Raw genomic sequence first — 24681 nt, 5'->3', positions numbered from 1 at the left:
AAAAGGCTTTCTATCCCTAAGTTCTTATGACTGTTTTGGTCCCTGGAATTCTGAACTTTACCTAATAGAGATCCATAGGTATGCCATTCATCTTGCATTCAAGTTTAGCACCCCACACCCCGTTTTTTTAAAGCTTATTTACTCTTTTTTTAAAAAATATTTTTATTGATGAATATTTACACACATACAGTCCATACATACTGTACAATCAGTGACCTACATCATCACATAGTTGTGTATTCATCACTGTGATCATTTTTAGAGCACTTGTATCACTCCAGAAAAAAAAACAAAAAGAAAAAACTCAGTAGGTCCCATACCCCTTACATTGATCACTAGTATTTCAACTTTTTTTAAAAATTTATTTTTATTTATTTATTTTGCATGAGCCGGCACCAGGAATCAAACTTAGGTCTCCAGCATCACAGGCAAGAATTCTGCCACTGAGCCACTGTTGTATCACCCTTGACCACTAGTATTTCAGTCTGCCCATTTTATTTTACCCCTTACCTCTCCTATTATTTTTTTAATCCATATTTTTTTTTACTTATCTGTCCATACCCCAGATGAAAGAACCATCAGACCCAAGGTTTCACAATCACACAGTCACATTGTAAATGCTATATCATTGTACGATCGATCGTCTTCAAGAATCAAGTCTACTGGAACACAGTGCAACAGTTTCAGGTTCTTCCCTCCAGCCACTCCAATACACCATAAACTAAAAAGGGATATCTATGTAATACATAAGAATAACTTCCAGGATAACCTCTCAACTCTATTTGAAATCTCTGAGCCACTGAAACTTTATTTTATCTGATTTATCTCTTCTCCCTTTTGGTCAAGAAATCTTTCACAGTCCCATTATGCTGGGTTCTGGCTTATCCTTGGAGGACTGTCCAACATTGCCAGGGAGATTTACACCCCTGGGCGTCTTGTCCCATGCAGTGGGAGAGGGTAGTGAGTTTACCTGCTGAGCTGGCTTAGAGAGAGGCCACATCTGAGCAACAAAAGAGGTTCTCTGGGGGTGACTCTTAGGCATAATTATATATAAAGTTAGCCCGTCCTTTGCAGGAATAAGTTTCCAAGGGGCAAACCCCAGTATCAAGAGCTCAACCTGTTGATTTGGCTATTTCAGCTGCTTGAGAGAATATCAGGAATTCTCCAAATGGGGAAGTTGAATATTTCCTCCTTTCTCCCCAGTCCCCCAAGGGGACTTTTTTAACCCTTTTTTTTTCTATTTTATTTTGTTTTTTATTTAAGAAAACAAACAATAACCTTAGAACCACCAAAAATGGATCTCTTACTTAACTTAACCATAGGCATATTTAAATTAAGTATCCATATACTCATTTAAAACCTTTGTTTGCACAGTGAGTTTCATAAACAAATAAAAAATGAAGGCAACAAGGAAAAAATCTACAAATTCAGATAACAAAGTTCTTAAATTCTAAATTTTAAACACTAATTTAAATACCATTTGATCAGCTGTCAAAACTGAATGGTCTCAAAATATCAAGTAGAAAGTTCTTACAAATTATCTTTTGCAAGAATACCTTAAAAACCAGAATTAAAATTCGCTGGTGTATTTTAATTAGTAAGAAAAATTTATACATAACACATTGATACTTTTTAAAAGTCTAATAGTTCTGCAGAAGTTATAAATGAAAATTAATATTAAAGAATTGTCTATTTCAGTATTTCTTAACTTATGTAAGAAATGCTACTATACTCTTTTGTTTCTGCTTGCTTCTTACTGTGGAAGATAAGCATTAAGCCCGTAAGATAATATTTATTTGTAAACATTGAGGTCTACTAGTAAGTGTGCTTTCTTGTTTTGCAGTTTTAGTAAGACTGTCATTTTCATGTCTGTTTAGAAATTTAATGATATGTCTATGGCATCTATATAATTTAAGTGAATTTAAGCTCTTCCTTTGCTTATTTGATGTTTTGGTTAAGTGTACCTTTTTTTTACACAATTGGTAAAATTAACACCATTGGTAATTAGAAGCAGGTTAATAGAGCCAAAGGATAATTGAAATGATGCAGGATGTTGGTGTTGGAGAGATTTTTTATTTTGTAGTGCCTAGTCAAAACTAAAATTAAGTTTTGAATAATTGTGATAATTTGTTTTCTTTTCAAAATTGAAGTCTGGCACCCATAAAATGCCAGATAAGAATATTGAAAGAAAATCATTTGATTATATACAAGCAAAAGTATACGCATATTTGTATATGTGTATTTATTGTTTTCTCTCTCTCAGGCCTATAGCAGTAGATAATTGACTTGTTATAAATGTATAATGGCAGCATTAAAGAGCCATGGTATTGAGCTCTGCTAGCCTAAGGCTATAGTGTAGGAAAGCCTACCAGATAACTTCAAATGGCTTAACGTTTTTGCTTTTCTGATTATTTTCTGAAAATAAATACTTCTGTAACAGTGATCTTTTTATGAAATATGAAGCCCTAGTAGCTTTTGAGATAAACTCCTAAATGGCAAAATTAATCCTATATATATGCCGGAAGAAAAGGATTTGTGTTAACAAAATGAGAAAACCTTGTCACTGGCATTTCCTCAATAACAACAGGTATCAGAATAAAATGAAACACGGTCTGTATACAGAGTATTGAAAAATGAGAAGAATCTTTGCCGAAATGAGCATGTGAATACATAGAAACATTAGAATAATTTTTGTAATCAAGTTTAGGAAACAGAAAGTAGGTTGTATCATTCTTGAAAGAAGTTTCTTGGTGTAAAAACGGTATAATTAGTGAACAAATTTTATAATATCATCAACTGGGAAAAGCTCCAGGAAGTTCCAACTAAAAGTGGAGGGTTAAGTGTAGGGTTGTATAACATAGGGATAATCAATGTGTTATTTAAAGTTGATAAATAAAGAAATAGGTATAATTATTGATTAAAAATTACATTGACATGGGTGGCTCAGTGGCACAGTTCTCGCCTGTCATGCAAGGAGACCCAGATTCAATTCCTGGGGCCTGCCCATGCCAAAAAAAAGATACATTGACAACTTCTAAAAACTAAATTAGGCTTTGGTATTTTCCGAATAAACATTGTGAATCAAGGGTGGATAGAGCATATAGTAAATAAAAATAAAAACATAACAATATTGTAACATTCCTAATAAATGGGTCTTATCTTTTAGTAAAAGTAAAGGTTTCTGGGCCTGTGTGCCCCAGAATATGAGTGAATTCTCTGTTTATCTCGGTACTTTTTGAAAATTCCTTTAGTGGCCTCTAAGACGGATCAAAAACTATAAACATCATAATGGCTAACTTTAAGTATAGCCTAAAACATATTGTAAAATTCCTTATAAATGGGACTTAACTTTTCTAAAAGAAAAGGTTTCTGGGCTGATATGCCCGAGAATATTAGTGAATTCTCTGTTTATCTCAGTTCTTTTTGAAAATTCCTTTTGTGGCCTCTAGAATGGATCAGAAACTATAAATGTCATCATTATGGCTATTTTTAAGTATAACCTAAAACAGAAGAATTCATGTTGACAGTAAAAGGCCTCAGAATACCTGAGAATAAACTTAGTGGAAATTGTACAGAACTGCATAATGGAAAATAGGAAACTTTTTATTTATTTATTTATTTATTTTTAATTTTTTTTTTTTTTTTTTAATTTTACATGGGCAGGCACCAGGAATCGAACCCGGGTCCTCTGGCATGGCAGGCGAGCACTCTGCCTGCTGAGCCACCGTGGCCTGCCCAATATGAAACTTTTGAGAGACAAAATAGGATTAGGAATTAAGTGTATTGAGAAGGATACTTTTTTTTTTGTCTCAGAGAACAAAGAAGGGTGATAAAGGGCCCTTATCAAATATTGAAAATTTATGTTGAGAACTACAAAAGTAGGCAAATCAAAGGAATATAATGGAAAGGCTGGAAATGCATTGCTTTGAATATAGAAATTTGATACAGGATAGAATATTACGATCAATGGGGAGAGTTAGGTTTGTTAGTAACTCGTTTAAGAAATTGAGTGCTCATAATAAGATGCTTCTATATACTAGGGCTATAGCAATAATAAAATCGTCCTCATTAGCATTTACGTTCTAGCAGATAAAATCTAAACAGTGATTCTAGAGGTAGTAAGATGCTATGGAGAGGGTATAATCCAAGGGAACCTTACCCTTGGAAGCTATCTGAGAAGCTATCAGAGAAGACTTACTTGAGGAAATGAAGTTTAAAATGAGACATAAAGGTGTGAAAAAGTATTTCAGGCAGGTAAAAATCTTTCTATAGTTTAATTCAAATAATTCAAATAGCTATTTGAATTAAAATGAAATGGAAAAAAATAGAATCTCTGCTTTGTTCCTTATTTGCACAAAAGTAAACTCGAAATAAATCATAGTTTAAATGTATAGAAGGAAAGGTCTAAAAGAAGGGTGAATTTTCATATTCTAAGGTATAGAAGTCTTTTAAAGCTTGAGATCAAATCCATAAATCATAATGGATTCCATGGTAAATTTGTCTGTGTAAAAATTAAAAATGGTAAGCACCCTAAAAATGGTGAAAGACAATTTAGAAGCTAGGGAAAGAAAACAGTCATGAAACAAGGGGTTAATATTATAAAATAATTTTTCACAGAATTATAAGATCTTCACAAAAAAGTATATTCAATCTCATTAATAAAAAGATACAAGTAAGTCTAGGTTTTTTGTTGTTGTTGTTTTCTTTTCTGTCAGATGGGTCAAGATTTAAAAAGATGTACAAAACTCTGGTCTCAAGGATGTAGGGAAAAAACACCCAGGATATTTGGTAATAATGTGAATTGATATCTTTTTTGTAGGGTATTTTGGTAGTAAATATCCAGAAATAAAATACATACACTTCTTGCAGTCACAGTTCTAGAAATTTATTCTGGGGAGATAATCCTAAATTAAGATACATGCACAAGAATGTCTTAATCTAAGAGTTTTATATGTGGAACATCTAAATGTTCCTCAGTATAAAGTTGGTAAAGTAGGTTATAGTACATACTTAAGTGGAGTTTTTTGCAACAGCGAAAAATATTGTTGGCCTATTTTAATTGACAAAGATGTCTGTTTTGTATTGTTTTGGGAAAAAAGCAGGTTATAAACGGGAGTGTGGTATTATTTCTATAACATTGTACACATACCTCTTTGACTATGTACACATAGAATACTGTCTAGAATATTCACCAAAGAATTAATTGTTAGTTCTGTGAAGTCAGATTTTGGACAACAGAAGTTTGTCCTTTTTGTGAACCAGAAATTTTTTTATAAAAACAAGGTTTCATTGATTTACCTATTCATATTTATTGTTGGTTTCTTAAGCTTTATGTTTTTCAGATGAAACTTGACATTTTGTGTTTTCTCAGATAAATAATTTGTAGGAAAGCATTTGACTTTCTACTTTAAATATATTTGTAAGTTAGGAATTAACGTATGACCCAGCAATCTCACTTCTTGGTATATACCCAAAGGAACTGAAAGCAGGAACGTGAACGTATATTTTTGATTCTAATGTTCATAGCAGCATTGTTCACGAGATCCACAAGGTGGAGGCAAATGTCCATCAACTGATGAGTGGATAAACAAAAACATATGGTCTTATTTGAGAGAGAAGCCCTGAACTTCATCAGCCTTCTTAAATCCAGCTATATTTCTCTGGATGCCTTAGATTGGACATTTCTGTGGACTTACTTTGGACATTTTCATGTCCTTAGAACTGTAACCTGCAACTTATTAAATTCCCCTTTTTAAAAGCCAAAAAAAAAAAAAACATATGGTCTGTATACACACGGTGAAATGTTAGCCATGAAAAGGAATGAAGCTCTGATGCATGCTACCATATGGATGAACTTTGAAGACATCATGTTGAGTGAAATAAGCTAGCCACAAAAAGACAAATATTATATGGTCTTGCTTAAATGAAACACCTGGAAGAAGAAAATTTCAAAGAAGCAGATAGTAGATTATAGGCTGCTACGGCTGGGAAGGGAAAGAGTTATTGCATAATGGGTGCAGAGTTTCTGTTTAGGTGGTAAAAAAGTTGGGGTAGTAGATATTGGCATTCAGAAGCACAGTGAATATAGTTAATATTATTAAGTTGTGTACTTGAAAGTGGTTAAAATGGAAATTTTGAGATGTATATATGTTGCTACAATAAAAGTTAAAAAAAATTCTCTAGATAGTATGTGGTATACCATGCTTTTGATATCTTAGATATTGAAAAATTTTTAATATATTTACATATTTTATAAATCGTCATATATAGGTATTATATACTTAATATAAAATGCTCTAAGATATACTTTTTTGTGTTGCTTCCTCCTTCCCATTTCCTGATAAATTAAAAATTCATTTCAAAAGAGTATTTAAGAAAGCCAGCTCCATTGTGTAGAATGAGAAACATGTAATAATTTCATTTTTTAAATGACTTGTGGGGGCAGTATGCCTCTTAGGTTGTTCAGTAAAGAAGCATTGTTACTAATATATTTTAACTGAATTAACTAAAATTGTTAATAAAATGAATTCATTTATGTCAAATACAGCCTAGCCTTTTAAAATCCCATCACTCTTCATACATTGCTATTAGAAGTAGCACAACTTTGATCTGTGCTGTGCTGTATTAGTAGGTTCACTTCCCAGGGCTCTAGAGTTAAAAATCAAAATAGTAACAGAAACCCAATCTACTTTCATGCATATATGCTTTTATTTGCTACAATTTGTAGCCATATGACTCTTCCTCTGAGTAAAAGTTTTGGTCTTGGTTTTTAGAATTTAGTTAATTGCTTTTCCCTATAGAAAATCAGGTTTTTGGAGAGCTCGAACAGTGTGCTATTGCTGGGCTCTCATCCTTTCTGTTTAAATAATGCAGGTACTTTGATGGGAACCTGGAGAAGCTCTTTGCTGAGTGTCATGTAATTAATCCAAGTAAAAAGTCTCGAACGCGCCAGATGAATACAAGGTCATCAGCACAGGATATGCCTTGTCAGATCTGCTACTTGAACTACCCTAACTCGGTGAGTATCTGGTAGTTTAAGGTTAGCACTGACTCTCTATTTTAGAGGGTAAATCAGCTTTCATTATTTAAACAAAGGAAAATCTGGGCGCCTGGGATTTTAGTAAAACAAAATAATCTATCTGTGTATTAAAAAGAAAGGGAAGAGAATGATTATGAGCTTGTGTTGTCCCTTCCCCTTACCCCCAATTTGTTTTCATTTATTTTAAAGTAGCAACTTGTCCAAGTTTTTGTTACATACCTAAAACTTTGCCAAATTTATTTTACCACCATGAGACAAATTTGTGTAATTAGGGAGGCAATGAATAGAGTTGTTTTTTCATCCAAATTCAAATAGATTTAAAACTTAAAATTTTTCTTTTTTTTTTTTTGTAAACATGCAAAACACAAAGCATATTAAATACTATTTTATTAGGGAGTTTTCAACATTCTTCATAAAAGGATTTTCAGTTATACAAATCCATTCTAGTAGAGATTCAATCATAGCATGTGGCCAGAGCTGAAGTCGAGAATAGGACCAATTGATGTTTTTAGTAAAATATCTCTCTTAGAACTTATAATTATGATATTTACTGTGGTGTTGTCTAGTAAAGAAACTTTAAAAAAAAATACTAATCTTCCTACCAAGGTCTTATTTTATTAGTAGCCATAGGAAAAAGTATGTTTATGGCATAAAGGCATTTAGTTACTTGCAGTTCATCTTTTCAGATGTTTTAAAAATACCTAAGACTTTATTTCTATGATTATTATCATATCTTTTTCACATTCTCTGCTTTAATAGTTAAGCAACTCTTTCTAATTATTATATGCTAGGTCTTTCATACCAGTATGTTTATATATTTTAACTTATTGAAGGTTTTTCATTGTTTATCTTGGAGTTTTACGTGTGTATGGCTAAGGAGACCCATTTGAAGAAAGGGAGCTAATTTGTTCACATTTACCAACTGCCTTGAAAATAAGTTTTAAAGAGAGTTAATTAAGCACTCTTAGAGAAATAGAAAAATCTGTGAGTTAAAGTAATTTTTGTAGGTGAAGTCCTGAACTGAGTTTCAGGATTTCCAAGATCTGATCATAGCTCTGATACTAAGTGTTTATTTTGGGGTAGGTAAGTTATTTAATGTCAGTGGATCTCAGTTTCTTTATCTTTCAGCTGAATCAGTTGAATAAGGTATTCTTTCAGATCTTTTCCAGCCTGAGAATTGTATCATTTCCTTCTCCTTAAATCACATCCCTAACTTCTTGAATATTTTTAAAAATCAACACTACTAATAAAGTATATTTACTAAGCTTGTGTTTTGACCATTTTATTATCTTTCTTTGATGGATTCTCTTTGCCAGTTGACATTTATTTAATGGTTACAGTTTATAAATGTTTTTTGTGGGGTAATATTAAAACCCAAATAATTTATCTGAATTTAAACAGGGATTCCTTATTCTTGGTGTTTTTCTTCTGCTCTGTTATAAGCAGCTCCTGTAATTCAAGTACTGGTGCTAGCTGCTTACAAATATTCCCTGAAACTTTCTGAGTACCTTTGATATCTTCTAGCTGTCTCAACAAATTAGAATTGAAATCATGACTGAAGATTTAGAGTGTAAATTTTGCTTTTTATTTATAACTGATGATGGAGAACCTATCATTCACTCAACAAAACAGTCACTACTCTAGGTGTTAAGAACACAATGGAGAATAAAGACATAATTCTTCCCTTTAAATAATTTAAGAATTAGCAGGGGGAGATAAATAAAAAGGCATATTCAGAAAGGAATGGTAAGTGCCTAGATTAGGCAAGCAGATGATAGGTTAGTGTGGGAACATGTTGGGTCGTATTTAACTAATTAAATCTGAACTAACCACTGAAAGTAGGGTGATTAGGGAGAACCAAGAGAATATTCTAATACAGAAACTAAGAAAAAGAATTTATTTTCAAAGAATGGGGAATGGTAAACATTGCTAAAAGCTTCAGAGAATTAAAGAATTAAAAAGTGAATTTGGGATTAACAACAGTAAGTTTATTGGTAGCCGTAGAAAGGTATTGTAAGTACTTTGGTAACAGACATGGCACATGGTCTCAAGAGTGAGTGAATTAGAAGTGGGAAAGGAAGGGGAATAAATACAAACAAGTACTCCTAAAAGAAGTTTGGCAGTGTTAGTCACAGGGCAACATAGTGAAAGTAAGTACATGAATTAGAAAGTGAATAGTGTTATGAAAACTTGTGTGCCAGGCAATATGAACAATAAATCATGACAAAACTAGAATTTATCTTCTCATAGTTTTTAGACTAATATAGAAGGATAATGTTAAATTCCTCAGTTTCGGAAGTAAACGTCATCTGAAATCCTTCATGAAGCTTTTCTGTTTTAATTGGGTGGGTGACTTCTTCACTTACATTGTGTAACTCTCATGTTTCAACTTCCATTGCTCTCTTCAAACGTTTATGTTTGCCTTTAATTAATGTGCATCTTTAATGCCTTTGCCTTCTAGAAAGTAATTTTACCTTTATTCAGTGCCACATGAAAACAGATGTTGTAATAAGTGTTTGTGTAGTTTAGTTTTCTAGCACTTGGTGTTAAATGTCTTGGGTAGTCTCTTCTTTTAAAACAATTTCCTGGTATTTGAAGCACTTTTCCCCACTCATCCATGTTATGGTAATTCATTCATTTCTTTGCCCTTGCAACAGGTACTCACCTCAGAATAGACTTAAATAAACCCCAGTGGTTTAAGGATTTATAGTTCTTAAAGCTGATGAAATCTCTGTTGTTTGAATCAGAGTAGCTTTTTATCTAGCTGGACCGCCCCATTATTCTGATAGGAAATATAGTTTGGCCTCCAATATCTCATTTTTATTTATTTATGTGTAAATGGTATATTATTTGACCCAAATTAACAATTTACTGTTTAAAAATATTTTATTTTTAAAATTGAGAAGTAATGGATACGAACACAAAGAATTTGAAGTTTTTTATTAATATTGAAGTTTTGAGACCTAAACTGAAAGCATTGGGTTTTTTTTTTTTTAGTTTGTCCTATACATTTGAAAGCAGTGTTACATTCCTTTTAGTTTCTCACATATTTTCTGCTAACATTGAAACAAGGTTATGTTTTTAAAAATATTTAATATCAATTGATGGGTATATTTTAAAAATTAAAAGGAAGTGTTTTAATCTATGTAATAAATTACCTTCTGATATAGTGTATTTGGATTTGAGGTTTTAAGTCAACTTCTCTTTTGCTGGTTAGTGCAGTTAGAAGAATTAGTTGGTCATCAGTCCCCCACAAATGGTCTTTTATTTCCAAATGCACCAAAACCAAAGTATTTTTTGTGAACTAAAAACATTTTTATAATATTCTCAAACTAATGAAGACTCGGTATTTATTATTGGGTCAATAATTTGTATTTTCTAAGAAGAAATTTTGACTTTATCTGGGTGACTTAAAATCACGAGAGATAGTCTGATCCCGTGATTTTCAAATTTTTCTTCCAAAATAATTTTTGAAGTCTAGTATGTGAAACAGATGAAGTCAGAGTTGAAGATTGTGAGTATTGTCTACCCATCCACCGCCCACCCCTTTAGGTACCTGTTTGGAATCTTGCTACTTCTGAGAACACATCTTGAAAACATCTGATCTAGATCCAGCCTATATCTTCCTCTGTACCCTATTTCATTTTACAGAAGAGAACAGATGCACAGGTTATTTGTTCAGTTTTTATGAACAAAATTGCTGCAATTTTGGAAATTATGTGGGCAATTTCTAATGGAGGAAAGCTACTTAATATTCTTCCTGCTATTTCACATTATTTGCTGTGTATATGAAATAGGGGAGATAAATGAAACCCTTGAGAGTTCCTTTTACTTCTTTCAGTTCCTTTTCTTCAGGACCATTAATTTCTGTTGTAGGTAATTCTTTGAATATTTTAATGTATTCTCAGCCAGGTTTATTTCTGATAAAAACAGGATGCGTTTGATAAATAGATAACCTGGTACCTTGAGCCAGGGGAAGGCCCTGGGAGCCATGTTAGGTGAGCACAAGGTAGTAAGGAAACAAACATCAAAGGAAGGAGATGGAAAGGGAAAAAAGACAGTAAGCTAGGCCAGACTTATCTATGAAAATGACTCTTGAAAACAATGAAATGTCTTTAGAGCACAGGTTTTGCTTTTTAGACATGCATGTGTAATTTGCTTTTTCTAAGTGATCTTATCTACCTATTTAGAAAAAGTATTGAAGTCTTCAAAGAGTAAAAATATCTTATAATTTAATGGGCTCTGGGCTAGGAAGTCCTGTAGGTCATTTAGTTATAGTCATCATTTAGTAACCATTGTGACAGTGAACAAGTTAATCTCTCATTCTTAAGGATTCTTATTTTAAAAAAATAATAAAGCACATGAGGATGTGTATATGTTTTTAACTTTTGAATAAAACATTTGTTTTACAATTGGTGTTATTTATATTCTCTACTATATTTTTCCTTTACAGAATGTCTTATTCTTATTTTAGTCTTGAAAATCAAATAGCCTCTGTTAATCATCTTGTAACAAGTTAGTTGCCCCATCTTTTCCTTCATTGAAGGGGAGTAATGATTATAGCTCTTTTGTTTCCTAGGTCTTGTTTTAATTGACAAGACTATAGACTTTTCCAGATATTTACCTTATTCTTTGAATGAGCTATAATTGTCATTCTGAAAAGTACTGTATTTTTAAATTTGACATATATTTTATGTCATTCAGTCTGTAAAACTAGTTTCAGAGCTCATATTTCCTTCCATGCCTCTTTCTGTGCGTATTTATATAGTTGAGATGCTCTAGCAATATCAGAAACTTCATATAAACACATTTTTAATGATAGCTAATTGAAAATGTAATGAAATAAAAGATTTGTAAGAGCCACAAAAAGAATACAATAGCTAGGACTAAACCTGGCAGTAAATGAGAAACATCTATACTAAGAGGGGGAGTAAAGGATGACTTGAGTTTTCAGAAAGATAGGAAAATATAAAAATGAAGAATAGATAAATGCTCTAGCAATATCAGAAACTTCATATAAACACATTTTTAATGATAGCTAATTGAAAATGTAATGAAATAAAAGATACCATTTGTAAGAGCCACAAAAAGAATACAATAGCTAGGACTAAACCTGGCAGTAAATGAGAAACATCTATACTAAGAGATGTTTCTTAGTATAGAAACATCTATACTAAGAATTGGTTCTATCAGATACGTGAATATGTGAAGCATTAGAGCAGGATATAGTCAAATAGACATGAGAATTTATGATAGAAGTATTTCAGATTGGGTTGATTATTCAGTAAATGTGTTGGGACAGCTAGGTAAGCCACCTGGGATAGAAAGTTTGTGTCCAACTTAATTATTTATATCAGAGTTAATTTCAGATGGAATAAAGATTTGTACATAAAGATAGGAAAACATTAAAGTAGTAGAATAAAACTCAGGGAGGGAGGGGTGGAGGGGTGGGGTGACAGGTGATTTTTTTTTTTTTTTTTTTGCGTGGGCAGGCACCAGGAAACAAACCTGGGTCTCTGGCATGGCAGGCGAGAACTCTGCCTGCTGAGCCACCATGTCCCGCCCATAGGTGATTTTTAAACATGACTTAAAATTCAGAAGCCATGAATTTAAAGATGATGCAGTTCACTACAAAAGAGCTTCTACATAGCAACAGATTTTAATTCAAAATTGAAACTGGAAGACAATATTTTCCACACATATAAATGTTTTATGCCAATTACCTAAATATGTTAAAGTTTCTCCCCGAATCATTAATTAAAAAGAAAACCTGCTCCCAGATCATGCACCAAAAAAAAAAAAAAAAAAAAGAAAGAAAGAAAGAAAAGAAAACTCAGTGGGAAAATGGGCAAAGTATGTGAAAAGAGTAATCAGAAAAAGAAATATGCAGCCTTAAATCTTTTTTCAAATGTTTAAATTTCCCTCATATTAAAATTTATCAAAACTAATGAAGTGTTAATTTTTATCTGTTTAATTATCCAAAGATTAAGGAGTTTGCTAATATTGTATGTTATCAAGGGCATGAGAAACTAAGTGCCTCTCTCATAGTATAAATTGTTACAGTCTCTGACATAAAGTTTGGTAAAAGTTTGATGATAACTATCAAATTGTAAATGTATGCCTGTTACAAATTTTCCCTAAGATATGTTAATATGATCACTAGGAAGTACATATAGAGTAGTATAGTAGGGGCAAAAAGAGACAGTCTAAATGTCCATTATAATAGTGAACTGTTTAAGGCATGCGTACTTAAAGAAGTGGACCACTGTGTGCCAATCAGAAATTTTCTGAATTAAAAAAAGCAAGGTACAGAATAGCATGTGGTACAGCTACTGTTTGTGTGTGTTATACGTATGTACTTGAATGGCATATGTATGCTTATATGGTTTGTGTGGACATTAGAACATCTCTGAAAGGATAGGCAGTGATCGTTTCTGTGTAGAAGTAGAAAGACAAGAATGGGATGAGGGAAACATTTTTCAATAAAACTCATATTGTTAAAAAATTGTTTTAACCATGAGCACTGTTTCAGTGTTGTTAAAGCTGCCAGAATGCAGTGTATCAGAAATGGATTGGTTTTTACAAAGGGGATTTATTAAGTCACAAATTGCCTAGGGCCGTGGAAATGTCCAAATTAAGGCACCAAAAAGAGAATACCTTCAGTGAAGACAGGCCTATTGTGTCTGGATTCCTCTGTCACATGGGAGAGAGACACATTGCAACGTATGCTGGCCCTTCTCTCCAGGGTTGATTTTCAAAATGGCTCTCTCAACTCCTGTGGGTCCTGGCTTCTGCTGGAACCTTTTCATTTTTTAAGCCTCTGTGCTTTCTCCAAAGTATCTTCCTCTTAAAGGACTTTAGTATATGGATTAAGACCTGCCTTGAATGGGTGGGGCCACACCTCCATGGGAAACAATCTAATCAGTAGGCCCCGGCCAACAGTGGGTGCCTCCCCCCCCCCCAGTTTGGTTTAAAAGGACATGTCTTTTCTGGGGTACATAGCAGCTTCCAACCAGCACAAGCATATATTACTTAATTTAATAAAAATAATTTAATACTAAATATTGTAAATTATTCTTAAACTAAAATAAGGTAGCCATTATTTGAGTTTTTTAAAATACTGTTCTCCAGACTCTGTAATATTTAAAGTAGTTCCCTAATATCCCATTTTAGAACACAGTATACTTTATTTAACCATCTATCATTTAACCATCCATCAAATTATTAGCACTTCATTCAGATAAGTAGTCTCTAGATAGAACAAACTTTTACTATTCTTAGCTATTCTGAATAAATTATCTGGCTTACTATAAGATTTTATTTATTTTCTAGGTTAGCTACCTTCTATGATGTGCTGTGAAGTCCTGTATTTGTGACATACTTTCTTTTTTCTTTTATTTCATTTTAATTTTTTTCTTTTTTTTTTTAACGATAAACTATGAACAAAAATACAAACATTCTTGACATGCAAACATTCTTGACATACAAACATTGTTGACATGGTTACAATCAGTGGCTCACAATATCATCACATAATTGTGAATTCATCACCATGACCGTTTTTGAACATTTGCATCTTTCCAGCAAAAGAAAGAAAAAAGAAAAAATACTCATACATGCCATACCCCTTACTACTCCCTTTGATTGACACTAGTATTTCAATTTACTCAATTTATTTTAACCTTTGTTCCTCCTGTTATTTGTTTATTTCTTATCTATATTTTTTACGCATCTATCCATACCATAGATAAAAGGAACATCATACACAAGGTTTTCACAATCACAGTGTGACAGTTTTTTATAGCAACTTTCCTGAGGTGTAATTCCCATATAATACCATTTGCCCATTTAAAGTAGTTTTAGTATATTCACAAATATACTTACTACAGCCAATTTTAGAACATTTTTGTAACCCCCAAAAAAGAAAATCTGTACTTGTCAGCAGTCAGTCCCTACATCCCCCCCACTTGCCCTCCAGTCCTAGGCAGTCACTAATCTGCATTCTGTTTTTGTGTATGCCTATTGTAGGCATTTCATATAAGTAGAATCATAAAATATGTGGTAATTGTAAGGCTTCTTTTACTTAGCATAATGTTTTCAAGGTTCCCATATTTGTAGCATGTATCAATACTTCATGTCTTTTTATTGCTGAATAATATTCTTTCGTATGATATACCATATTATTTACCCATTCATCTGTTGGTAGACATTTGGATTGCTTCTGCTTTTTGGCTATTAAGGATCATGCTGCTATGAAGATTAATGTACAGTTTTTGTGTGGACATAATGTTTTCATTTCTTTTGGTTATATGACTGCTAGTGAAATCGCTGGGTCTTATAGTATCTCTGTGTGTAAACAAAATCATACTGTTTTCCAACATGACTTTACCATTTTACAAATCTACCAGCTGTGCTTGAGGGCTCCAGTCTCCCAGCATCCTCACCAACGCTTGTTAAACGTTTTTTTTGAGAATTTTTTTTGTCCTAGTGAGCATGAAGTAGTATCTTGAAATTTTTTACTTACATTTCCCTACTGGCTATTAATATTGGGCATCTTTCATATGCTTGTTGGTGCATGACATTTTCTAATTTTTTTTAACACAAACTTGTTACCTACCTTTCTTAAAAATTACATTTACTGTGGATGTATTTTTCATTAATTAGGTGTTTTGTGTTCAGTGTACATGTCTAAATTTCACACCTAGAAGTTCATTTTAGGAGTCCTTCTGTTCTTGTTGGGCACTTAAGACACTGTGAATGATGTGGATTTAATCGAGCCTTATTGGGTCATTGTATACAATGATTTTTCTGATGATGTCATTGCTAAAGTCCATGTTTTATTTTTGTTGCAGTATTTCACTGGCCTTGAATGTGGACATAAGTTCTGTATGCAGTGCTGGAGTGAATATTTAACTACTAAAATAATGGAGGAAGGCATGGGACAGGTAAAACTACCAATTTAATTTTCAATTTTTGGTGAATTTTCTACAGTGTTTAGACATTTGCACAAATATGAACAAGACAAGTTTTCTGGTTTATAACTCACATGAGAAATTTTCTAGATTAAAACAGTAAAAGATAACAGAGGCTTTTTCTATTTACAATAAGGTATTTGTGTTAATGTGCCAATCCAAGTAATGTTTTCTCAGTGGACATCAACATTTGTATGTATTCGGCTAAACTTGCTAAGCAATTTTGTCACCTATCTTGCTTTTGCCTTTCAGTTTTGTATTGGAAAACCAGTTATTCAGGTCAGCAATTCTAGTTACTTTATGGTGATAAACATATAAACACATATCCTTTAAGTAGAAAGGGAAGGATTAAAATCCTACAAATGTTAAGATATCCCTAGAACCTAGCAATGTACCTGGCAGTGGTAGGCCTTTAGTAAATATTTGTTGAATGAATACCTACTTTGAATTTCAATCAATCTTTTTCAGACTATTTCGTGTCCTGCTCATGGTTGTGATATCTTAGTGGATGACAACACAGTTATGTAAGTATTTTTGATGGATTCTGCATGTTGAATAACTTTCAGAACCTCAAATGAGGTGGAATTTTTTAAATTTGAAAATACTTTGTAATCTATATTTCTTTGTAGTACAAAAGCCTGTTTGTAACTTGTTAAATGCCCATTCACCAGTCTGGCAAATGTGGCAATATTTGATAATTAGCTTTTCTTAAATCATGAAATTGGAGAATAAAATATGTCACTGTCAGGTAGTGTTGCCTGGTAAGCATATGCCGAGATAGAGTTAGAATGAAAGAAATTTATTGTGGGATAGCATCTGTGCAGGATGAAAGGAGAAGAAACAGGAGTAGGAAGACCTTGATGCTATTGCTGACACCTGTTTAAAGGAGAGAAAACGGGAAGGAGAATTTTGTAGGAAGAGATTGAAACCATGGTCTGCCTTTGAGTGAATCTCTGGCAGCCTGTCGAGGAGTGTTGCAAAAAGCTGAAATGGGCAGGCCCTGGTAACCCAGCTGTGCTCAGTCATTGATTGGGATATATCCAGGGAGAGCATAACCTCAGTTCAGATACTACTGGGGATCCCAAAGTCCCTGCAGCTGGAGACGTCAGCTAACTGCTGTCCTCATGAAAGGTCCTCTTTTGGAAGGAGAAAGAAGCATAGTTTGTTCCTGAGCCTCCAGTAAATTTCCTGGTTACTTAAATTTGCAGTCAGTGCCATCTCCATAACCTCAAGTCACATAATTGACCTTGTTCCAGGAAGATAAGCAGATTGAGAAACTATGAATAATCCACGAATAAATTATGTAACCAGTCCTGGCTAATTGTCTATACAAAAAGGTAAACTGCTGTGCTTAAGCATGGGATTTTCTGTTAAGTAAAAAGTAGTCACGGGCTTCCGTCAGCAAATTTCTTAACCTAATAAACCATAAATTAACTTGACCAGCATAATTTATTAAGTTTACTGATTCTACTTTCTTAATAACCTTAACCTACTTTTGGTGTATTTGAACCATATTTACTATTTTTGAACACTTCTGTGTTAATCCTGATTCTACATTTCAGGAAATCTTATTTTCATTATTATTTTAAGCTATCAAAAATGAGCCATGTAACATCTCAAACCTTCCAGGTGTCTTCATCTTGTCCTAAAGTTTTGTGATTCCTTGTGGACTTCTGTTCCTGTATTCTTTATGCATTCCAGAAATCTTTACTGGAAGCTTATCTATTAGCACATTTGTACAGTTGGACAAAAATTGAAGATACTGTTCATTTGCCTGCGAAGCTCACAATAATAAAGAATTGCAGTGCAGAGTTTGTTTTACATAATAAAGCTATGTATAAAGTGCTATTGAAAAGAAGCAAATTATTCTACCTGATGAGTTTAGACAGACTTTATATAGAGAGTAAATGATAAAAGGTATAAAAACTGTAGATGAGGGATAGTATCAGAGAAAGAATGCCGATATTTAAGTTAGGTCATAGGCTTTTCTGTTAAGTATTCTTAGTGACTAAGGTACAGGGTAAGGGGCTGTTAAAGATGAGGATGAAAGAGTTTGGCAGTTTGTAATGAGTTTTGTCATAAGGTTGTTAAGAGTGTGATAATAGTATTTTCATCTTAGAAATACAACTTTGGTGAGATTGTGGAAGGTGGTTTAGAGTGGAGAGTCGTTTGGGCAGTGAGACTGGTTAGATGGTACAAGCATAACTTCGTTTTATTGTGTTCTTCTTTATTGCACATCATAGATATGCATTTTTTTTTTATAAACAGAGCAAGTGTATTGGTGGTTTTCCAGTGCCGTTTGCTCACTTCATGTCTCTTTCACATTTTATTAAAGATTGTACATTGTTTATTTAGACTTTACACTATTGCACACTTAATAGACTACAATATAGTATAAATATAACTTTTATATGCTCTGGGAAACCAAAAAATTTTTGTGGCTTGCTTTATTGTGACAGTTGTTTTATTGTGGTTATCTGGAACCAAACCCTCAGTATCTCCAGGATATGCTTTGTAGTTGTTGGTGGTGGTGGTGGTGGCGGTGGCAGGGTGTGTGTGTGTGTGTGTGTGTGTGTGTGTGTGTGTAAATAAATAAAGCAAGAAGCCTAGAGAAAACAGAATCCAGAATTGCTCTAATAATGCACTGAAAAGAGACCAATGGATTTTCACATTTTAAAAGCAGTTTTCCTACAATAATGTAGATCACATTGCAGTGGGTCAAGGATGAATGGAAAATGGAGTCAGTTTGAAGAAAGTTAGGCAGAGTGTGATGGATTAGGATGAAAGGTTATACTCCCAATGGATTGCATGTTGATTTCTCTTACCTATAAAACACCTTTGGATAACTTGAAGAAAATGAGTTGGGTTGAGCCTTTGACTATGCTAATGTACTTATACTGCTTACTTAGGTGTTCTTAAATATCTTCCTGACAGTGTGGTAAATTCAGTTTAGACATTATTTTTCTATCTGTGTACAGTGACACTCTAAACTTCCTAGGAGGTACTTTAGGATCTCTTTTAGGAAACTGTTTCCTCTGGGTTCACCAGAGAAACCTGTTTCATTTACATCTTATATAATGGGTTTCAGGGTAAAAATATGTTTGCACAAAAGCTAGTTTGGAAATGGATAAATGTTTCTATATATAAATGAAATGTGGCTAATTTCCTTGGTATTAAAAGGAATATCTGATAAATCGATAGGAAAAATATGATCCAATGGAAAAAATGTGGGAGGGACATGAACAAGCAGTTCATAGTGAAAAAAATTAAAATAGCTAAAAATATAAGAAGCTGTCACACCTTATTGAATGACTATAAATCATGTTAGATGCCCTTAATCTTTTTATTTTGACATTTCAGCTCTGTAAAGATTAAAGAATTTAGTAGTGTCCAATGTGAATGAAGATACAGTACAACAGAGAACAGCCTTTTGTAAATGCAGTTTCTAAAAGTTATATACCCTTGATATTTCACCCGGTAGTTTCGGACACCCTTTGTATTGGTCATTCCACTGCCTTCTTGCCTCCCATGTTTCTGACAAGTCTGCTCTTAATGATATTGTTATTCCTCTACTTGTTCCTTTCAAGGTTTTATGTCTTTGGCTTTTAGATATATCTAGATATGGTTCTCTTTGTGTTTATCCTATTTGGGGTTTGTTGAGCTCTTTGGACCTGCAAGTTAATGTTTTTCAAAAAGTTTGAAAACTTTAAGGCCATAATTTATTCAAATAATATTTCTGCCATTTCATCTTTTATGCTAATCCCGTTTACACTCATTGGCATGGACTTTATCTCATGGGTCTCCAAGATTCTTAATTTTCTTCAGTCTTTTTTCTCTCTCTTCTTCAGATTGGATAATTTTAGTTGATCTGTCTTTGGGTCCACTGATTTTTTTTTTTCTGCCACCTTAAATCTGCTTTTGAACCTATGTAATCAAAATTTTCATTTCTGTTATTGTACTTTTCAACTCTAAGAATTTCCCTTTGGTTTTTTTTTTTTTTAAGTAGTTTCTCTTTCTCTATTGATTCTTTGTCGACCTATTTTCCTTTAATTATCTGAGTAATTTCCTTTAATTTTTTTTAACATATTTGTAATAGCTGCTTTGAAGTCTTTGTTAGTGAAATCCAGTATTTGAGCTCTCACTAGGACAATTGCCATTGACTTATTTCCTCTCAAGTTTGGGTCATGCCATACTGTTTCTTTGCATGTCTAGAACTTTTTGGTTGAAAACGTATATTTTAAATAATGCATTATAGGAACTCTGGATTCTGTTTTCTGTAGCCTTGTTGCTTTATTTATTTATACATGCATACACACACCAAAAAACACAGGGTGTTTGTTTGGGGTGAAACTGAGCTCTGCTCAGTTTTTAAGTTCTTATTCCCTAAATTTAAAATATTTCTCAAAAGATCACCCCTCTGTCTGTTTAGCCACTGATTTGGGCAGAAGCTGTGCTCAGATTACCCCCGGTGTGTATCTTCCACCGTTTGTAGATTGGGCTGAGTGTGGATTTGTACACATTAAAACTTGAAGCTGTTTCTCAAGGCTCTTTTGGATTTCGCTGTTCACAGGATTCTCTTGTGTCTTCCCTGCACATGCATAGTTTCTCAATCAGCTTGGGATATGTGGATAGCTTATCTCAGTCCTTCTGTGGTTCTTTTATTCCCAAGATCTCTTCATTAAGTTTCTAGTTGGTCCACTGCTTACCCAGAACTGTGACTGCAGTCTTGATTAGGAAAGCTTTACTTTTCCTCATTTGTTCCTAACAGAGTCCGCCACTTTTAGCCGACAAAGCTGTGAGTTCTCACTTCTTCCCCAAAACAAACCCACCTCTTTCTTGGCATCCTTCTTCAGTCTAGTAAAACCATAATTCTCACCAACTGAACTGAGGAAGATAGGGGTTATCATCTAGTCGTTACAGTGCTTGGAATTTTTCCCACAAATGTACAGAAACACAGTTACAAGGATACTCATTGCAGCATTTTTTATAATTTACAGTAAATTGATAGCAACCTAAGCAATCAAAGTAACTGGTTAAATTATGGTACACCCATCTAATGGAACCATCACAAACACACAGAGCTAGCTATATGTTCTAATATAGAAAGATGTCCAATGGTGAGGGCAGGGTAGACTATTGCAGCTTGGCACATGCACAGAAAACTTTGAAAGAACTCATAAGAGACTTTTAATAGTGCTTTCAGCTGGCGGGTTGGACGTCAGGAAGAAGGATTTTTACTTTTCACCATACTTAGTTATATACTATTTGGGTAGATTGTCCATTTTCTTTTGAATAAGTTATTTCTTTTAGAATTTAAAAGGTTAGTTAATTAAAAGAAAATTTATGAAAGGAAAAAAAAAAGAAGGGCTGTGCGGTAGTGGCTCAGTGGCAGAATTTTCGCCTGCCATACCAGAGACCCGGGTTTAATTCCCAGTGCCTGCCCGTGCAAAAAAAAAGAGAGAGAGAGAGAGAGAGAATTTATATGTGTGCGTCCTTAACGTTTTAATTTTAATTTTAATTTTTTTTTTTAATTTAACACTGAAACCCAATCCTTTCCTAAAGGATGTTCCCCTACAACCCTTTCAAGTTAAGGGTCCCCACTCCACCCCCCACCCCCACCCCCCATACATACATTATGGTCAGGAGAATGGAGTCCTCCTTCCCCTCAGTTGCAAATGCTGGATTCAAACCATTTCTCCATTTGCAGTGTACGTTACCCAGCTACATTAAGTTCCTTACAAGATCTAACACTGCTGACTTCTGGTCACTCCCATTTAAGTATTTATAGTATTAACACCTAACTCATTGTATTTTTTTCTCCCAAGCCTTTTTTGTCATCCAAGGATTTCAGTGCCCGTTTTGTACAGCCCATTCTATACCCCATCACTTTGGTTCTCAAAATACAGTTCCTGGACCAGCAGTGGCATCAGTACCACTCCAGAACTTGATAGGAGTGCAAATTCTCAGGCCCCATCCCAGATTGACTGAATAAGAAACTCTAGGGGTTAGGACCCAAATGTCTGTTTTAACAAGCTCTCTTGATGTGGTTCTGATGCACACTTAAGTTTGGGAACCACTACTCTGGCTTTTCCATTTCCCTGATCTACTCATTTTCAGTAAATCATTACCTCCACTCCAGCCACGTACTCCCAAAGCCACCTTCCTAGGCCTATTTCGTATCTACTTTTATGGACTTTGGAAAACTGTCTTTTTCTGTCTCTTCCTTAAATATTACTCCTTGGGATTCTGCCCAACCCTCCTAGATGTAGGAAATTTCCAAATCTCTAAATCAGCACTCTCTTTGGAGCTTGGGACCCATAAATCCCACTGCCTAGTACATAAATCCACGTGTATATTCTACAAGCTTTATTGTGTGCAACCCTCACCACCACTACCACTTCCACCACCATAAAAATTATTCTTTCTGTTTCTGAGTATTAAAGAATGGCAGCACTAGGTGTTAAAGACTTGCCTAAATTAGAAACCTTGATGATATCCCTGATTCATTGTCTCTCCTGCATCTCCCATAGTCATCCTTAAACTAAATTTTCTGTCAGTTCTACATCCTAATAACCCTTAAGCACATCCATTTCTCTCTATTCTTACTGCCATTAATCTGTACTCCAGGCTATCATCCTCTCTTGCTTGGAAATCTATCTGTACCAAGCTCCTAAGTGATTCTCACACAACTAGTCTTATCGTTCTCCAATTCTTTCTTCACAAATGGCTTCCATTGTCCTACCATAGTCACCTATACAGCTTCAGCTTTGCCTCATCTTTTCTTGAATTCTATATTCTGTACATGTGCAGAACTTGGTTTCTTGAGGGTACTGTACCTTCATTTGTGTTTGGTTTTGTTTAATGTTTTTTCTCATTGCCTTCTGGCTTTCTCTCATGCAGTAAGTAATCTTCCTGTTTTACTCTATATTTCCCTCTTTAAACTACTTATTCATTCTTCAGGTCTCAGCTTAGATTTTTATTTAGGTTTGGATGGACATTCTATGGGTTCCTTAACTCCCCCATATTTCTCATACTATATGCTTTTTAAATTGCCTATATTCTTGCCTATCTTCTTTCTTAGGTTATTGGTTGTCTGACAGCAGTTACCCTATTTATGCTGACTATATATACTGTGCTTATTTCCATTCAGGATGCTTGGTTGTAAGCTTGGAAATACTACATGGAAATATTTATTCTCTCTTTACTTGATGCTTCTTAGACTCCTAACTTTTTGAAAGTAGCAGTCAAATGAATTTGTCTTTTTATTCCTTGAAAGCTGGCATATAGTAGGCATGCATCTTGGAATAAGTAAGTAGAAATACATTATTTTCCCTTGCCTTCATGAGCATATGTCGTCACTGGAAATGTCAGTGACTGGTTTATGCTTTTGGGCTAAATGGGGCTCTTCCATACTTGGCCTCATGTACTATGCTTCCTAAGTCAGGAAGGAAACTTTTTTTTTTTTTAATTTTTTATTAATTAAAAAAAATTACAAGAAACACAAACATTCCCAACACATACACTCAGCAATTCACAATATCATCACATAGTTGCATATTCATCATCATGATCATTTTCCAGAACATTAGCATCAATTCAGAAAAAGAAATAAAAAGACAACAGAAAAATATAGCAAACAGAAAAAAAAAATTTAACGTGCCATACCCCTTACTGATCCCTTTCATTGATCACTAGCATTTCAAACTAGATTCATTTTAACATTTGTTCCCCCTATTATTTATTTTCATTCCATATGTTCCTCTCATCTGTTGACAAGGTAGATAACAGGAGCATCAGACACAAGGTTTTCACAATCACACAGTCACATTGTGAAAGCTGTATCATTATACAGTCATCATCAAGAAACATGGGTACTGGGACACAGCTCTATATTTTCAGGCAGTTCCCTCCAGCCTCTCCATTACATCTTGGATAGCAAGGTGATATCTACTTAATGCATAAGAATAACCTCCAGAATAACCTCTCGACTCTGTTTGGAATCTCTCAGCCTTTGTCTCATTTCACTCTTCCCCCTTTTGGTTGAGAAGGTTTTCTTAATCCCTTGATGCTGGGTCTCGGCCCATTCTAGAGTTTTTCTCAATCTGTTGATGCTGAATCTCAGCTCATTCTGGGATTTATGTCCCATGCTGCCAGGAAGATCCACACCCCTGGTAGTCATGTCCCACGTAGACAGGGGGAGGATGGTGAGTCTGCTTGCTGTGTTGGCTGGAGAGAGAGGCCACATCTGAGCAACAAAAGAGGTTCTCTTGGGGGTGACTCTTAGGCTTAATTTTAAGTAGGCTTGACCTATCCCCTGTGGGATTAAGTTTCATATGAACAAACCCCAAGACTGGGGGCTCAACCTATAGCTTTGGTTGTCCACACTGCTTGTGAGAATATCAAGAATTCAACTTGGGGAAGTTGAGTTTTCCCCCGTTCTCACCATTCCTCAAAGGGTACTTTGCAAATACTTTTCCACTCACTGATCAAATCACTCTGGGATTCATCAGGGCATCACCTGGACAAACCAACAAAATCTCATGTCCTGTACAAAGTTCCATGTACTTAAGGTGTTCAGTCAACTATCTGCATAAGTTATATTAGGAGATGCACTAGTCAAAGTGTAGATTTGTAACAAATAAACATTTTTTGCTTTAGTCTCACACATTA

General features: G+C 34.1%; 1 protein-coding gene across 4 annotated transcripts in view; it reads left to right on the top strand.

Annotated features, from left to right (window-relative positions):
• Window positions 1–24681, top strand: part of ARIH1 (ariadne RBR E3 ubiquitin protein ligase 1) — a 125455-nt gene that overhangs the window by 71106 nt on the left and 29668 nt on the right. For 3 of the 4 annotated variants that reach the window (XM_077123868.1, XM_077123865.1, XM_077123867.1), the window contains 4 exons: window positions 6874–7018; window positions 15892–15984; window positions 16264–16290; window positions 16480–16535. In XM_077123868.1, the coding sequence (XP_076979983.1) occupies window positions 6874–7018; window positions 15892–15984; window positions 16264–16290; window positions 16480–16535 (321 nt within the window). The remainder of the gene's footprint in view (window positions 1–6873; window positions 7019–15891; window positions 15985–16263; window positions 16291–16479; window positions 16536–24681) is intronic. The other variant, XM_077123866.1, reaches the window with a different exon arrangement.

The sequence above is a fragment of the Tamandua tetradactyla genome, chromosome 12 (assembly GCF_023851605.1).
Source record: "Tamandua tetradactyla isolate mTamTet1 chromosome 12, mTamTet1.pri, whole genome shotgun sequence".
NCBI lineage: Eukaryota > Metazoa > Chordata > Mammalia > Pilosa > Myrmecophagidae > Tamandua > Tamandua tetradactyla.
Note: the sequence above shows the minus strand (reverse complement) of the source record. Positions and strands in the feature narration are given on the sequence as shown.